The sequence below is a fragment of the Scardinius erythrophthalmus genome, assembly GCF_964197995.2.
Source record: "Scardinius erythrophthalmus genome assembly, chromosome: 2".
Taxonomy (NCBI): domain Eukaryota; kingdom Metazoa; phylum Chordata; class Actinopteri; order Cypriniformes; family Leuciscidae; genus Scardinius; species Scardinius erythrophthalmus.
The window spans coordinates 26,900,814-26,920,124 of record NC_138222.1 but is presented as its reverse complement, the minus strand read 5'-3'; the positions used below and the strand labels follow the sequence as shown (position 1 = coordinate 26,920,124).

At 35.8% G+C, this 19,311-nt stretch overlaps 1 protein-coding gene across 1 annotated transcript in view; it reads left to right on the top strand.

Annotated features, from left to right (window-relative positions):
* Window positions 1–19,311, top strand: part of arap2 (ArfGAP with RhoGAP domain, ankyrin repeat and PH domain 2) — a 107,375-nt gene that overhangs the window by 6,987 nt on the left and 81,077 nt on the right. The window contains exons 2-4 of the mRNA XM_081359734.1: window positions 14,001–14,789; window positions 17,430–17,506; window positions 18,816–18,892. Of these exons, the coding sequence (XP_081215860.1) occupies window positions 14,068–14,789; window positions 17,430–17,506; window positions 18,816–18,892 (876 nt within the window). The 5' untranslated portion in view covers window positions 14,001–14,067. The remainder of the gene's footprint in view (window positions 1–14,000; window positions 14,790–17,429; window positions 17,507–18,815; window positions 18,893–19,311) is intronic.

Sequence of the window (19,311 nt, the reverse complement as noted above, 5' to 3'; positions counted from 1 at the left end):
ACATGGCGACAGAAGAGGTGTCAGTCAATAAATTGGACTTGCGTTACTTATTTGAAAAATAATTGCGTTACTTGCAATGTTACCGCCAAACTGTTTATCGCTCAGCATGATAAACTGTTCATTTTCCATCTTAGAGTTTAAACCAGATCTGATTGTGGCGTGAGTTTGCCTAAGAAACATAATTTAACAGTACCATCACTGATTTACAGTACCATTAAATATACAGTACCATACCCGAAACACAAACTTTTAAATAATATTTCCTCTGCACTTCAGAAACTGTGGGCTTCCACGCACTCCTCAGATATCGCATGAGAAGTCTTTCTTTGACTGGGGTGTAAGGTTGTGGCTTCAAAATGAAAGGTGAATGATGCATGCAGGGATCACTCCTACTCCTACTAATATATAATAAACAGTTAATTTTAGCTGAAATGCATACATGGAACAGTTTTAACAGTATATTGATTGCTTATGTTGCAATGGGTATAGGATTGGGGAGTAGCTAATTACAATTTCGTTTTGTACATTTTGTTAAAAGCTACATTCCGTTTTTCGTTTTGACAAACCTGCAGTGCACTGAAGCAGTGCAGCGCCGTCTTATTACCGCCATCTGTTTTTATTTCACGCATCTTGTGGATTTACAGTTCACTGACAAGAGGTCGTCTGATGATTGTGTAAAAGACGTACAGGAGTGGGTTGATATTCCACATGAATCTACCGGTACTAGTAATGGCTATACTTTAGTATGTTATTTATGCAAGCCAAAGATTAAAACACTGCCTGCGTCGAAGACCAGTCACATACAGGTGAATAATAGGCTAGCCTTTTTAAATTGACTAATTGGTCTGCTCTATTGCACTCTATATCAAATTACTATTTCTGATTTTAATATGACCCGTCATAGTTTAATCTGTTCCACAACAGTTTTAAAATGAACCTAAAAGATCACTAACACTGTGTTTTGTACCATTGCTTTTGCAAATTATTTGTCAATCAAACAGAAAACAAAAATCACGATATAGCTTAGTGCACGGCTATCACACGGCAAAAGCTGCCATCTAATAAAATAGGTTGCAGTGGATTTCAGAATAAAGCACTGTTCACGCAAGAAGCTCATGATTGGTGTCTCAGAGTGGCTTCGTTCACAGTAAATGCTGCAAGCCCTTTTTTTCTGTAAAGCACTTTAAATTACCATTGTGTATGAAATGTGCTATATAAATAAATTTGCCTTGCCTTGATGTTACATATGTAACAATTTCGCACTTTGACAGTCTGTTTGAGATAGATGAGTAGGGCTGGGTATCGTTCAAAAAATTTCGATACCAATACCGATACCAATACCTTGATTTCGATACCGGTTCCTGAACGATACTTTTTCCGATACCAATTTTTTTTAAAATCCATTTTAACAAGATTACATAACACATTACCTCAGAAAAACTTTGGTTTTATTTTTTCAGTTTGACTCATGCTCCTTAGTCAGTGAACAAAGGAACAAAAAAAAGCACAAAGGAACAAAATATTCCTTATACATTTACATAAGGAACAAAATATTTTTTTATTAAGAGCTCATGCTCACCAAAGCTGAATTTGTAAAAAAAAAAAAAAAAAAAAAAAAATACAGTAAAACTTGTAATATTGTGGAATAGTATTACAATTTAAAATCTTATTTGAATATATTTCAAAATGTAATTTTTTCCTGTGTTGTCAAAGCTGAATTTTCAAAATCATTACTTCAGTGTCACATGATCCTTCAGAAATATGAAAACAGTTTTTGAACACTGATACATTTTTTCATGATTCTTTGATGAATATAAATTTCAAAAGAACAGCATTTGAAACAGAAATCTTTTGTAACATTACACATGTTTTAAGGTCATTTTTGATCACTTTAATGCATCCTTACTGAAAAAAAAAATTCTGACCAACACATTTTTGAACGGCAGTGTACATTCAGTAAATTGCAATATAAGCACTGTCAGAGTGATCAACAAGGTATCTCTTCATTTACCAGTCAAAGACGGAGCAACTTTCTGCTCTTATGTTTACTCCGTGCACTGTCAAGGGCTTCATCATATCTGTCGCGGTACCGGTCTTTGCAGCAATTATTTTACCGCAAATACTGCATCGCGCGCAGGGCCGTGCACAGATATTTTAAATATCTGTGAAAATTTAGTTATTTGTATTAGATCTGATCGAGAGTACAATAATTTGATTAGACAAGCAGCTAATTCTAAGAATGTGGATATGTTGTACACAGGGCTGGACTGGGGCAAAAAAAATAAATATCGGCCCTGACATTTTGGCCCAGACTGGTCCACTATATGAGTGAGTATAGTAACGAGTGTGAGTTAACAGATGAAATAAGTAAAAATTTGACATTTATTAATACAGTGATGAAGCCTAAAACAAGCTATAAGCTGCATTGGCATAGCAATACCAGTGTTTCTCACAGGATTTTTGGTAAAACTGTGGTGGGTGGACCTCGGCCCTTCTAGGGGGTTCGGGGGCATGCCTCCCCTTAAGAAAATTTTGTGCATTTTAATGTTAAATTCATCAATCTGGTGCACTTTGAGAGTTAAAAATTAAAAGCTCCAACCCATATTCAGTGTGCAAATTACACAAAGAAATATTCAAACCTCTTTTAGTAACAGTGTCTATTTACATTACACTACTACATAATAATAGTTATAATATTAATCCAATGACAGTAATAGCCATATTTTGTGAAACAAATGCACTAAAACAATAAAGAAAACTTTCATAATTGGTTTTGTACCAATTTCTATACTTGAAAGAGATAAGCACATGATCTTTTATTTTGACGCAAACTGCATCAAGCTTTTATTTTGGCGGAAAACATGGTTTACAAACGCGTCTCATTAAATTTCTAGTGAATTGCGGTAATCGTCAACTATGCAGATGTGGAAATAATCTGTAACTGGGTTATGGGTTCCTACACTCATGACATGGCCTAAGTGTTTTGAAAGTAGTTCTGCTTACCGCGGGCTCTACACTTTCTCATCTCTCTCCTGATCCTCCTCACTATCATCATCTGCCGCTGGAGCTGACGAAGGGCAGAAAACATACGTTCAAAAGTTTGGGGTCAGTAAGATTTTTAATGTTTTTAAAAGAAGTCTCTTCTGCTCACCAAGGCTGCATTTATTTGATTAAAAATACAAACAAAAACAGTAATATTCTGAAATATTATTCCAATTTAAAACAGCTGTTTTCTATGTGAATATACAGTAAAGTGTAATTTATTCCTGTGATCAAAGCTGAATGTTCAGCATCATTACTCCAGTCTTCAGTGTCACATGATCCTTCAGAAATCATTCTAATATGATGATTTGATGCTCAAGAAACATTTATGATGATTATTATCAATGTTGAAAACAGTTATTTTACATTTTTATTTCAGGATTCTTTGATGAATAAAAAGTTCAAAAGAACAGCATTTATCTGAAATCTAAAGCTTTTGTAACATTAAACACTACCGTTCACGACACAAATAAATGCTGTTCTTTTGAACTTTCTATTCATCAAATAATTTTGAAAAAAAAAATATTGTACACAACTGTTTTCAACACTGATAATAATGATAAATGTTTCTTGAGCATCAAATCATCATATTAGAATGATTTCTGAAGGATCATGTGACACTGAAGACTGGAGTAATGATGCTGAACATTCAGCTTTGATCACAGGAATAAATTACAATTTAAAATATATTAAAATAGAAAATATTTTAAATTGTATATATTTCACACTATTACTGTTTGTTTTTTATCAAATAAATGCAGCCTTTGTGAGCAGAAGATACTTCTTTTAAAAACATTAAAAAATCTTACTGACCCCACACTTTTGAATGGTAGTGTATATTTTGACACATTTTACAGTGTCTGCTTTAAGGGCCTGTTTCTATTGTTTCACGCTATTTCTCTGCACATTCCTTGCGTTTCTTCTCCATCTTGCTGACTATTTTGACAGATACACACTGACACTGCAGAGCCACTGCTGCACGCTCGCTCACTCGTTTAAAGTTGTGATTGGCCCAGCCCAGTGTCAATCAAGAAAGGAACCAATGGGCCGCTGATCTACGTGTTTCATGACTAATTTCGCAAATTCAACCCATTCAACCACTGTCTTGCATAGCCTACCTATTAATGCGGCAGCTTTCGTGAACTGTCGTATACTGTGAGTGATGCTGCGGAGTGAGCGGGAAAACCTGGAGCGGATTAGCGGAATCAGCGGAATGCTTTGAGCGGAGCGGTGGGGGTGGGGAAGAGGGGCACCTCAGTCGATGAGGGCAGAGGGGCAGTGGCTCTAGCCACCGGGCCACCCCCCTGTGCACGGCCCTGATCGCGCGCTGTTGGCATCGAGCCTGGAGAAATGTAGCCACACTTTTGATCGACTTTTCCACATCTTTAGGGTATTGTGAGTGTGTGTGCTCGCGTCTCATTGAGTATGTGCGCGAGTTTGTGTGTGTGTGTGTGCTCGCGTCTCATATGAGAATGTGCGTGGACAGTTTGTGTGCGCGCGCGCGTCTCATATGAGTATGTGCGCAGAGAGTTCCGCGCGTCTCGTGTGTATAGAGTTTGCGTGTATGTGCGTGAGCGACTTTAATTAGGCGTGTCGTTGTGCATTTCATATGTTTTTGTTTGAGCACTGACATTGACGAGTTAACCCCTTAGGTATCGAAATCTGGTACCGAAAAACAAGTCGATAGTATCGAGGCAATTCGGTCGGTAGCCTACCTAAAAAGTATCGAACTCGGTACTCAGCCCTATACATGAGTATTCTGTGTATCTTTGGATATTTTGCAAAAAAAAACAATACTCTTTGAAATAATAATTGTATGGCATTATGTTGTTTTATTATAAATATTTACCTTAAAACATTATTCATTAACAATTATTCAGTTATTTGTAAAATACATTGTCATTGTAAAAAAAAAAATAAATAAAAAAAAAATGAGTGGGCATCTTCCCCCATCTATATATACAATGGCTTGTGAAAGTATTCAAACCCCTTCATTTTTTTCACATTTTGTTATGTTGTCTTTTGTTAAACTACATTAAATTACTTTTTTCACATTAATCTACACTCCATACACCATAATGAGAAAAAAACAAACAAAAACAGGTTTGTGACTTTGCAAATGTGTGTATATATATATATATATATATATATATATATATATATATATATATATATATATATATATATATATATATATTATATTATATAATATAATATAATATATATAATATTCATTTCGTAGCCAGTGAAGACACATGAAAACCCACATAGAATTTTCAAAAAAGCACCTAAAGGCTCTCTCAGACTGTGAGAAACAATATTCTCTGTATATGTGCAAAACTTGTCACATCATACCCCAAAAAGACTTGAGGATGTAGAGGTGCTTTAACTAAGTACTGAGTTAAGGGTTTGAATACTTATGCAATGCCTACTTATTTCAGTTTTTCCCTTTTAATAAATTTGCAAAGTTGTCACAGATCTGTTTTTTGCTTTGTCTTTATAGTGTATGGGGAGTAGATTGATGTGAAAAAAGTTTGTTAAAATAGTTTAACATAAAATGTTAAAAATAAATGAAGGGGTTTGAATGCTTTCAAATGGCACTGTATATAGGTGTTCTGAAAGGAGGCAAAAAAAAAACCCCTCAGTTTTTAAGTTTTATGTTTAATGTTTTTTTATAAATCAAATGTAAATTCATGTCCCATTTACACTTAATGTTGCCACATATTCCTGTTTAAATAAACATTACATTAAATAAAAACTTTTTTTTTTGTTAAAGAACAGACTTTACTCTGACGTTCAGTTATATTTCAGCATTGACAAAAATAAATAATTCTAAAGTAATTTTTGTCTTTTTCAAGATAGAAACACTTTGTCTAAAAAAAAGAGAAAGACTTGTTTAAAATACTTGTGGTAATTTAAAAAAAAGAAGTGATGTGGAGAAAAGGAGAAGCAGAGTTCTGAAAGAACGTACTGAAAGAGCTCTTTAAATGCTGTGGAACTAATATTCACATCACTGATTACCGTTACTCAGTCTGTTTAAACATCTCTGCAGTGGCTGAAAGAATTGTTTCTGATGCTTGTGAGAACATTAATTGAATTTTAGTACTGAAGAAATGCTGCTTAGAGTTTCACAGGGGAATTTAATTACACAGGGGAGTTGTCATGGAAATAATGTTATTATGCAAAATATCTTATTCATCCTGGAAAAGGTTTTATTTTCATTATGCATATTATAATTTCTTTTTTCATTTTAATGTTGGTGTTAAATATAATGTCATGTGGGTGTTTTTTGACACTTTTATTTTTATTTTTTAAGGCAACTCTTGACACTGTTGCATCAGTTTGAGTGCTTGTGGAGAAACTAAGCTTCAGGTTCAATGTCTCCAATACTATACTTCCATACAACAATATAATACTTCTCTAAAAAGAGCAAGATGGTCTAATATGTAATTGTTATATCTAGCAGCTAAAAAAAAGAAAAGGATTTTTTGCTAATTAATTTTCAGGGAAAACAACTAAAAACCAAAACATAGCTCACACAGTGAAAATGTGTACATTCACTGCAGTGAAATAAGATTGTCAGTCTTGTTAAACACCATTATCTTGTGCATAGTTTAGTTATGAAAGAAAATTACAGTCACTTTAAAGGTACCGTATGTAGGATTGTGGCCAAAAGTGGTACTGCAGTCACTTTAAAAATACTGTAGAGCCGTGTATCCCCTCCCCCTCCCCCCTGACTCGAGGTTGCCAGATAAGCTGCAGGATTCAGCAGAAACGTAGGCTGCTTCAATGAGCTTCCAATGGCAAGTGACGACAAGACGTACACAGTAAGTTTTTTTTTCTGTTAATTGTGTTTATGCTTTATGAGAGATATTTTGATGAGTAATTACTTATTTAAAAAATGTACTAATTGTTGAGGTGCTGGGGCCATAATAGCTGAAGAGATAAGCGTTTTTGATTTGATATTTAATTTGATTTGATTTCTTTATTTTGAACATATAAATACAATTACAATTAAAAAAAAATCTGAGGAAATAAAAAGGATAATAGTAAAACAAAACAAAAAACAGACTTAAACAACAAAATAATACTTCCTTATTTTTCAATACGAAAAAAAAAACTCGATTTACAAGTGCTAAAGTTTTTGTCATAAGTAGGCTAAAAACAGAATAAACATTTGCCACAGAAATTATAACACGGGACAAATTCAATATCACCAATGGCTATCACAGGGTTGTTTTCAGTCCCATCAGAAAATATTGTTAGAGTAACTAAATTACATTAGCAATGGTCATACAGGTCAACTTGCAGCATGTGTAACTTAGTCCACGATATACGTGAAGAACGAATGACGAATAATTTTTTCTGAGGTAAAGTTAGGCTTCTGTCTCAATTACGTTTCAAATTGCCATAATGGGCGTGCTAATGTTGTTTTCATCAGGTCTCAGCATAATGACAGAGAAACGGGCTCCTATAATGCATTGCAAATGCATACGTCCATGTGAGCTAACGTTACGTTGCTTGAACATGCATAACTTTGTTCGACTGTCATGAATATATGAAATGTCCATTGACATCCAGTACAAGTTAGCCAAGCATAGATGAATCTTACCTGTCTAGGAGAAAATTAGCAACGTTGGCGTCTGTGTTCAAATTCTTCTCCGTTTTCAGCCGCCTCCATCTTTCAAAAGCAACAAATTCTGGTTTTATTTCGGACTTTGTCACAACGAATTTCTGAATTATAACGAGGTCTTTTTGATTTAGTAACGTTAGACATTTTTATCCGACTAGAGTTAGGGTAGGTTAGGTTAGAGCAAAGCTGGCAACCCGGATCCTGAAACACTTACTGACTTCGTGATTGGTAGATGGGTGGAGGGAGGCGCTCAGGCCAAAACACAACATGACAACATCAACATCAGTTGAGGGCTGCAAGTCCACTTTTTAAATGACAATATCCTAGCCATACTACTGTTGTCAGTGATATAAGTATTTGAAATGAACATGATTTCTTAATGTCTAGTGACACATCAGGGCAATTTTATGATTAATTGAAATAGATTTCTTACATACAGCTCCTTTAAATCACCAAAAGGACTACCTGGAATTTACAGGAGTGAAAAACGAATTTTGAGAGTGAGTTCATTTGATATTTGCTAAATGAACAGAACTCAGTGGACACTACAGCTAGTCATTTATCATGCCTTTGTGTTCCTGTCAGTCTTCATACATGTATACTCTGTTTATACAAAACTATATATACCAAGGCAGAAGTGGAAATATTGGACGGCTGGTTATCTTATTATACAGACGCAGTATCGGATCTACTTCTGTCTGCTGTAGCAAGTACAGAACAATTTGAGAGCGAGTTCTGTAGCATCATAGTTAGTTACAAAAGCTGATTGTGTAACCAATAAGATTTGAGGATGAGATATTGTTTTCATCAACTGGTAACTGTTAATATATTAACATTAACAAAACCAAAGTATAATATGCTGTTTGCTTATCAAGATGCTGATATACCCTTTTTCTATCATGGCAACTCTCTGAAGATTTTTAGCATGGTAATGGATATGAAAGTGTTAATGCATTAGGTCTTGGCGGAATAGATCGGCTACACTGCTGCTGTATTGCTGCTGTATTTTAGTGATGTTGATTAGCCTATTGCTGTTGTTGTAGATTAAAGCTGCTGCAGAGAACAGGAACTTGTTACTGCCAGTACATACACTGATACACTGCTGTGAGCATGTAGGACATACTGCTGCTGCACAAATATCATATATCAATAACCAATACAGATCTATACAGGTGGAGCTGGGGAAGATGAAGGGTTTTAGACAAACTCTGAAAGCGCGCTGCAAAATTCTCAAATCAATGGCAACCAGCCATTTAAAAGTTTGAGCAGCAAGCTCATTGGCTGCAGATTTGACATGAACCAATCAGCTTGTGCCAAGTAGTTAAGAACATGAATAAACATGTAATTATCATCAGCTTTCGTTAAGGACCCATCAGCCTGCTCCATCTAGAGTTTCATGACAGAACTAGGCATAGATTTTGAAGTTTTTTATTCATGTTCTTATTCTCAGTATTTGATTTGCTTCATAATTGTCTTTATTGTTATTTGTTGTTCAAAAGGTTACAATAAGAACACATACATGCAAGGGCAGAAATGTGCAACTATCCATTTCTGATGTCACACAGTCAATCAGCATTTACATGTTTTCAAAAGGCTGTTAATTTTCACTATGCTGTTTATCAGAGAACACCAAAATATACAACCGTACAGAGAAAGAAAGACATGTCCAGATTTTTCTTCTGCTCTTTACTCTTGCTTAGCAAAATAATCTGTTTGTCTGCACCACCAAATTGTAACAGTTTTATGTAACAGCAGCATATACGGATACATGATCAAAAGTGCAACTCTTATTGGTTGGCCAGTTTTATTCACAGTGCGATGGAAAAGAGATTAGAATGCCTCTCTGTAAAAAAAAAGGTTGCATTGATAGTGTCAATCTGAACAGACACAACTGCTGTTTATTCAAATTAAAATGTTTATTGCATCGAATATTCACACCAAACATTTGTCTTGGTGAACTGGCCTTTAGTGTTGATTTAACAAAGATGACATATGGCCATGTTTAAATTTTCTTTGAAGAATAAAACTTTATAAAGAATCTGTTTTTGAAAAGTTCTCAGTTTTCAAAAAAAAAAAAAAAAAGGACGGGACAGGAATGAGATATAGATAGTGGTTATAAATATATAGAGACCTTTCTTGCTAGATTAATTTGGCTTGTTGCTTCACTTGAATGTAAACATCAAAACCTTGAGTATTTTCGATGTTTCTCCTAAAAGGTTGTATTGTATAATTTATGAATCATCGCAAACATTTTCCCAAGTCAATACAGAAACACACTGTTGGAAAGTAGAATTGATTATTTTTGACGACTCTCCAAAAAAGCAATAAATCATCTGAATTTTCAGAACGGTTTCATCACTGCAGAAGCACTGATCCTTAGAAAAAGAGTAGTGTAGTATCGCAGATAGATCTAATGGTTATTTTGCTTGCATTTAAATGCCCACTGAAGTGCTTTGGAATGCGCAGCTTTGTATGATGCGTTGACGTAATGACGGAGGAGGTTGCTATACAATGCGTTAAGCTTCACCAGTGCGTCGGCGCACTGAAGCGTTTTTTTTTTTTTTTTATTTAGTTAAAAATTACTATCAGATTTAATGTTATACATTGACAAACTATACATCATTAAAAATATATAAGACTCAAGTTTCAGTATTTGACCACTATTGTATTCTGAAAAACTTATAGTGACAGTTATGTCTTAATTTGTGTCAGGAGTTATGAAATGAAAAAATGAGTCGATACCTTTAAAGTCCCCATGAAATCAAAATTGACCCTATTTACTTTTTTAGCGCATATTACTAGTCTTGTGGTGAACAATTAATCCGTGCAAGAAAATATTAAAAAAAAAATTTTTTTACCATGGTAATCTTTAATCAAAATCTGAAAATGCCCCTCCCCTCTGCATTGGAGGACCTTCTCTGATGAGTTAGGTTTGAGGAATTGGTTTGGGCAACGCTTAACCACTCCCCTCAAACCGTTAGTCTGTAATGAGCAGAGATGGAAAGGAGGAGCGCTAGAGTAAAACCCTGCCCTCTGTTCAATATTCCGTTTCACTGGGAAATACGTCACAACACTGGAGAAAAGTCGTTTGCAACTTCCGGTTCACGGGGACTTTAATATGAATTATGCGCGTCAGCCGCTTTCATTCATAAAAAACTCCCGTGCTGTCGTCATGACAGCGATACACAAAACAACGTCCCTCAGGGCTTTAGCTCAAAAATGTGCATATTTGGAGAAATATTGATATATTTTCATAAGTTTTCATCAGATTTCTATAGACAGGAATAATATTTATTGAATTTATGCCCAAATGCGTCGATGTAATCATTATGAGCGCTGGACGCTGTGATGTATTGTGTTTTCAATCCATACCAACAGCCTGAGGGCGCTACATTCACAATAATAGTCCATTTATGTAACATGAAGAAGAACCATGATCATGTGACAATCCAGGAAGTCTCGAACACACACAAAGCTATCAGAGATCGTTGTTACATGCAGAAAAAAAGACTTTTTGAAGACAATAAACATGATTGAAATGATATTTGGTTTACCTGTGTTCTTCAAATAATGTCAGGTATTTCCATAATAATAGATTATATTTATAATGTATTGCTAATCGATATAGACTTTATCATTGTGCAGAATAATAAAAAATATATATTTTCTGTCTGATTTTTTAATCTGAAGCGAAATTATATCACAGAAGATTATTTAAAACACTCTACTTGCGTTATAAATTAAGTTTGAAGCACAAAAATGGTTTTAATCTCATAAATTGTCGTGTATTGATGGTGTGCTAAGCTAACATGCTAGCTAGCTCTAGGTGCACCTGCCACATATTGCAGTTATCCTTTTATAATTTTTTTCTAAATATGCTTACTAAAATGTTTCATTATTCAAGCAGGGCATTTGATCCAGTTTTTAAATGTTAAGTAAGAACTTTGATAAAAGAAATTAGGGATTGAAACCCTATGAATAGCCAGTCGTTAGTAACTATAATGCAGACAAAAGAAATGCATATTTACAGCCATAACCAGGCTGGAGAGGTGTGAATGTGTGCAGGGGGAGACTGAGACTGAATGGGGCTCGTTTGCACCACAAAACAATAGAGACAATATACTGGATAGATGGTTAGAAGATGGCAATAAACATCAGAAGCATCTTTAACGTCAAATCAAAATAAAGTCAACTGACATGGTCTTGAAAAACATTTCACTAAATACAGAGTTTTGGACTTATCATCTTCAGATTTTAAACATAAAATGTTTAGACATGTGGCTTTAGCTGTAGTGCATTTCTAGATTGCTCCAGTGCCAACTTCAATTTTATTTTCATGAGGATGTTTCATATAAAATAATTTCTAATAACTTTACAAAACTTTGAAGCTATTTATAATTTTTTTTTTTTCATTATGACAATAATTAATTCTACATTTACAATAAACTGCCAGGTGTCAGCTTTCAAATGAGATCATACTTGTGCTTTTAGTGCAAAGGGTTCATGAACTTTATCTGTTTCAGTTTGGGTATGTCATTTCTGGGGATTTTTCAAAAGTGGCGTTGCAGCTTAACAGGTTAAATGTACAGTCACCAATTTTGAAAAAAAATAAAAAAATAAAAATAACGCTGAACAGTCAACAGAACAACGCAGAGAGTCTGCTGGCAAAAAGAGAACACTCGAGCTTGTGATAAATGATATCCGTGACGTTAGTGTACGCTGATTGGCCGAACACAAGCGAAACGCCAGCACCCATCATTCTTAAAAAGGTTGTGTAAACACACAGATTATAGCCTATATATTTACTCCAGAAACTAACTCCAACAACATGGAAAACAGTGATAGATGGGCCTCTTAACCTTTACGCCGAGGAGAAAATCCAACGCAACTTTGAGGGGACCAAGCCAAACATGATTATGTATTTCTGCTTAGCTAGCAACACTGGACATCAACCACACTGCATACGCTAATAACTTTTCATTACTGTCTACTTTATATGTATAACAGTTCTATTAATAACGTATTAGACAGGACTGTAAGACAGATCGTAAACTAGTGAACACGGAGAATGCAAGCACTGTGTGGCACTGGCTGGGGTTCTCAGCGCCGTCAAAATAAAGGTCACAACAACAAGCGTGGCTTATGTCACTTCAGAGTTCCTACTGGAGGTGCAAATGCAACCAGGAAAACATTCTTAGGGGAACCATTAGTTCTCGGGGAACCACCCTGGTGGCTGGTTCCTTAAGTTCCTGCAACTACCTGGTGGGAAAGCCCCTATAGTGTACTTTTAAAGAAAATATAATTGATGTCATGACCCCATTAACACGAAGAAAATTTTTCATAACCACGTTGGGGTGTGCGATTTATCATGATTTTAAATTGTGAACAATTAAACTGTCTCCATGATCTGCCTTTGAAGAGAGATTGTATTATCGTGCTACAGTGCATTCTGTCAGTTGAAGTTCTGGCGCCCCCATCCCAGCATATTGTTCAATGTCACGCACATTCACATCATGTTTAGCAGTGCAGCGGTAGCGTTACGTGCCCATTGCAGTTTTTCACCATAATGAAAGTTTATTATTTGCATGTGTTTTAAGCCTTGCCAGTTAATTTTCTTTTTTCTGCACGATGTTCGGACATACATTTTTCTTAACGCTCACCCTCCCCGAAGCACATGCACGTTAAAAGCCTGTCACACGGCTCATGAGTACCAAACTAAGTTCTCTTTTATGTCTTATTGTGCTTGAACTGTAAAATACACACAAGGTTTACATATAAATACAGTTGTTATATCTTAAGTAAATGGAAACAGTTTGGATGCGTGTAGGTATATTAGATCCGTGCATTCGGTCTTAAAGTGACAGCAGCCTAATTTATCTGCTGCTGTCTGTGTCATTAATGTTAACCTACTCAAACAACAAAATACAAAAAGGGTAAATCACTCATTGCTCTTCATTTGAATATCTTCTGTAGCTTTAAAAATAATTAGTGGGTATTTTATTCATACAGTGAAGTCTATATAGTGCTTTATTTTTAAATAATTTTATACAATTTCTTACTTGAATGGTAAATACTGTTAAATACACTTACTGTGGCTAAAACATATTAAAGCACTGTTTATTTAATTTATATTTAATGTTGTATTTGTCCTATTATTTGCCTTTTTTATCTTTGTTCGTCATTTTAATAACAAAGATGATAAAATAAATTGAAATAAGATTTTGGTCGTATCCCCCACCCCGACTTTTACCTAAATGGTCTGTCATGGATCTTGGAACTTTTTTGCCATATCGCCCACCCCTAAACACAATTTTATTTTTCCTAGGGTGTGTTCTAACATCTTTTCAACTTGTCTGAGTAACCTTGTCAACCAATGCCATACGGTAGATTTCATGACCACTGAAGACCCCTGTGTCTCATCTACTATGGAGCTTGACCAGGAGATTACTGTGTGGCTGACCAGTCTGCACCTGCCCCAATATGCCTCCAGCTTTGCCCAGGCTGGCTACCGTTGCCTTAAGGACCTCAGGAGGCTAACTGAGGAGGAGCTTCTAGAGGTGGACCATATTCCCACAGGACACCGGCGGAGGATCTTAAGCAGCCTGGAGACCCTGATGGTGGAAGCAGATGGAAATAATAGTTATGCGAAAGTACCAGTGAGGAGAAAGCCGATCCCAAGGCCTAGACAAGTGTTTCCCAAGGATAGGCAGAGAGGAACATCTTGCCAGCATCCCCAGGGCAGTAACATCCAAATGACTAGCCAAACTGTTCCTGCAAGGACTATTGCTGACTCAGAGCGGATGGCCATTGGTTTTCAAACAGTTCCTAGTGTAACATGTCATGCTGTTTCCTCCAGCTCTAGCTCAGCTTCTGAGCATGGCAGCAGCGAATCACTGGAGAACTTTTCAGAAGACCGTAATCCAGATGAGAATGATGACTTTCCTTCAGAAGGAGCTTCGGTATGGTTTCAGGGAGAAATGGTTGAAAATGAAATATATGAGGAGTGCCCCTTCATTGGGGTACCCTCTGAGCCGAGGTCCACCCGCTCCTTTAAGCTACGACACAGGCCTGTACCAGAGATCCCTGAACATCCCTTCAAACCTCCTTATGACTGGTGAGTAAATTTACAAATTAATTATGTAATATATATTTTTGAAGTTTTTCCCTTTAGTTAGATAGTATAGCTGGAGAGCGGATAGGAAACAAAGTGGGAAAGAAAGAGATTGAGGTCATCAAAGAACCATGAGCAGGGACTCGAATTTGAAATCATTTTTACCAAACTTTTTACCAAAGGTTTTCAATTAGCTGAACCACCAAAACCGAAATTAAAGTTTCTGTAATTACTGGAAAATTGTTTTTGGGAAAGCATGCATGTTGTCTGCATGAAAATAGACAATGACAAAACATGGCGTCAAAAAAGCGCAACATGCCTGTTTTAAACATACCTGTTTTAGTCAATGATTTCGGCCTTCTAAAACTATTATGACCAAAAATTTATTATTTTTGCTGTTTTGGTTGCTGCAGAACTTGTTTGGCAAAACTAGTGGTACTCGGTGAAACAGCGACTTTGTGAACGCCATCATGTGTCATTAGGATCTTACAATGAAACTGAATGTCTGACACATTTTGGGGTGGGAAAATGATACATAATACTGTTGGTACACAAACAATTAATTATGTTTATACAAGTTTTTTTTTTACTAAAAAAGTAGCCTTAGCAAATCAATTTTTTTTTTATTTTTTTTTTATATAATTTACATCATCAGCATTTTCACTAATGCTATTGGTTCATGATTTCCAGAAATAACTAACAGAAATGACAGAACTCATTTATCATAGGTATATAAACTGCTGGACATTGCTGGTAGACAAATTCAAGTGTTTTGAGTTTATAAGACCAAAAGCGATCATAGTTGAAGAAACACTTTACTACTACTCCCTCACTGATTCTTGAGAGTTGGGACAAAACATGTCCCACATAGAAAAGTCTAATTTATAGCTAAAAATTAAGAAATTCATCATGATTGACATACTTACAAAGTTAAATCTAAAGGAATTGTATATACTTATCTGATTTTTAGAATAAACTTTTTTATCTTTTTGGGGAAAATTTGTTTAAATGTATGGTCTGTGGTTAGAAGGTTCATGTTATTGCACTTGTCCTCAGCAAGAGGTCACAATATTAACCATCCAAAAAAACTTTAAAAAAGCTCTACAATTGTGAAAACATATATATCAATTAAAAAATAAGGGGTATAAATATAAAAAAACAATGCATTATGTGAACATCAAACAATATTTTCCATAAAAATCTGCCTATTAAAGTTGTGTCCTCAGTTTCTGTCAACTCCGTCAGATTTTTTCATAAAGCTCTTTATAGCATAAATAGCATGGTCAGCTATATCCCTGGGGACCCCTTTTCATCTCCCTGCCTGTGGTGAATGCAGCACTACCACACATGCTCTGGTACATTTGACATTTTTTTATATTTTAGACAAACAATGTCAATATTCCTATGGTCACAGCTGCACCATGTCAATACCATCTTTCTGTTAAGATACTTTTTTTTAAACCATAGTGGACTGAATTTAAGCATTTTAGTGAGGTTATTGGGACAGCTAGCAACTGAGGAAAAAGTACCTAGCTGCAGTGTACAATACAGATTTTGGCAGGAAAATACATGCCCTTACGTCAACTCTGTCATGTTCTATGTCTGACGGAGTTGACCTGTAAGCTGACGGAGTTGACAAATCCACCAATAACCTCTTAATGTGCGAATATAATATTATTTGTGAATATAGTGAAGGGTTAAACTGTTATTTCAGGGTTTTATTTACACATAAATGCTCATACATAGCATGCATTACATTATTTAACCATACGCATCTGACTTGTAGATAATGGGCAGGCAGTGGTCTGCTTATTATTGTGTAACGTGTAACTTTGCCAGCACTTTAATATATTTATTTGTATATGTAGAGACAGAGATAGAGAGAGAAGCCAGTGTAGGGCTGAGCGATATGGCCAAAAAAAATTATCATTATACATTTTTTTATATCAGTCGATATCGATAATTATCACGATAAATGTCAAATCTTTATTTCAAGTTTAAAGGCAGATTTTTGCTCCTAAGTGAAAGTTGTAGAAAACAGAGCGTTAGTTGTGGTTTTAAACTACTCTTTATTGTCAGAACATATCATGACAAACAGGTGAACATTTCACAAATCTGAGGTAAAACATTCAAACATTTTTTGTCAACACCATCAGTTTTTCCGTCAACACCGTCAGTTTTTCCGTCAACACCGTCAGAGTAACTAAACACTATTACAATATACTTTAGAACTTTAGATTCTTGTTGGATTTGAAGAATTTAAATTGTATACTTTTTAGTGTGTCTGACGGAGTTGACACAAATCCAGTTCTGAAGGGAAACATGTTTATTTGTTAAAAATGTGTTTTTATTTAGAACCTGTTCCTTTACATGGTTAAATAGCTAAGACCTCTCTCTGCAGAAACATATAACTCTTATTGATATAGTGTGTATTTTTTTAAAAAGTTTTTTAAAACGTGTTTTGTCCCGACTCTCAAGAATCAGTGCCCTAAGTATCCGTATCCGCATGGGAATACGGTGGAGTCCTCATTCGTGTGTCACAGAAAGTTTTGAAAATGTTAATGTAAATTTATTTATTTTTTATCCATTCAGTCAGATATTCAAAAAACATTCACATGTTTATCCTCACAAATGTGTGTGCAGGAATGAGGCAGCACACAACAACACTGACCATCTCACAAGGTCTGAAGGACCCGTCTGCCCCGCAAGCAATCAAGAAGGTACAGCATGCTTCACTTTATTCCAAGTGTTTTAGTGGTTTATATCTTTTGTTCTGATTCATGATTAAGTCATTGAGCCATTTTTTAACATGTTAAAAAAATGGGATTTCAAATATGCACTGGGAAAGAGACAAAGCCAGTACTGCAGTCTCTCAATGGAATTTGCTCTTATCTCCGTATGCATGTATGTGGAGAAGCCTAGTTTGCCAAACCTACATAAACTTGCTTTTGTGTGTGCCTTTGAAACCACCTTTGGCTTTGAAATGTTCCATTGGGTCCTCATTCTGAACATGTCACAGTGTTTGTAATTGCAGCAGGAAAGGTACTTTTAGTGTCCTAAAGGAATAGTTTGGAAATTGTTTGCCGGAGACTGTGTGTGTGTATAGTCGAGAATTGGAAGTTAAACTGAAGTCAGAAACCATACTTGGGTGTAAAAGTAGTATAATAATGCCTGTATATCTACAACTTAATTCTGTTCTTACTCTCTGGAGACTAAAATGTAATGGAAAGGTAGATGAAGTTTTAGAGGAAAAGTTTAAAGTACTCAAACTAAAAAGTGTAGACTGGGAACTAGGGAATTAGTTTGCAGCAGAGAAGAACTAGAAACCAAGGTTTAATCAGTGGTTTTAGAATATTTTGGCACCTTCAAATTAAGGATGACAGTTTAGAAGGGGGCAAAAAAGGACTGTGCTATCCCACGTTCAATTACAAAATGCTCCGTGAGCAATTTACACAATTTTCCTGAAACAGGTTCTTGTAGAAGACCGATAAAACAGGGCAGAGAGGGAGGAAAAGAGAGCGAGCGTATCATCTGTAGTTAGAAGGTCAACTCTTGATAATGATAAACGATGAGACTGATCTGAAATGACACCTCAGCTACTGGGTTAAGATGTGATACAATACAGTACAGTTCTATCATAGATAACATAGCGGCGTCTAGATCAAACACCCTACAGTAGGGTCTTATCTTGCAGGGGGGCCCTGTCTATTAGCTATATATCTATGTGTGTGTCCGTCCGGAGGGAACAGTCTGGAATTCATGCTGCCCCTTACTGTCTCCGCAGAGATATGGTGGTCATTTGTCACCTTGACAACCAGTCACCCAAGCTGCTCCCTCTTCGGTACATTTTCTAAGCTGGCTGCACTAAAGGACAATGTGTGGGATCTCATTTTATGCTTGTTCTTTTCTTTCCAATGCCTCGTTCTTTCATTATCTCACTCTTTCACCTTTGCCCTCCTCACAGACTCATACCACCAAAACCACAATCTGTTTTGAAATAATGACTCTTTCCTGTTGTGTTAATTACAGCATCTGTTCAAAGGACCTTGTCCCCCATTGCCCCATATGGAGAGCTGTTTCTGTACAATTCAGCTGAAAATGAACTGGTAAGTGAATACAAAAAATACCTGCCCTGGAATATTTTGTGATAAAATGAATGACATATCAGCAGAGCCGGATTATCCATAAAGGCACTTGGGCCAGTGCCCAGGGGCACCAACCATTCACAACCACTAGGGGGGCACCACATGACACAAGCTTTAAAAATATTTTTCGTAAATTGTTATATTATTAACTTGAAATTCTTGAAAGACCATACATAACTCGTTTATGAACACTAATTTTTACATGACCACTATCACCCCCCCCCCCCTCCCTCCCCAATCTGTCAGAGTTGAGTTGGTCCACAACAAGTACACGCAAATGTGTCTTTTTTTTAACGGCTACAGAAAATGAATCTAAATCCAAAATGGACAGATGTCAATTGAGTGGTTTTGCAGTTGTTAAATGTGTTAAAGATTTTATT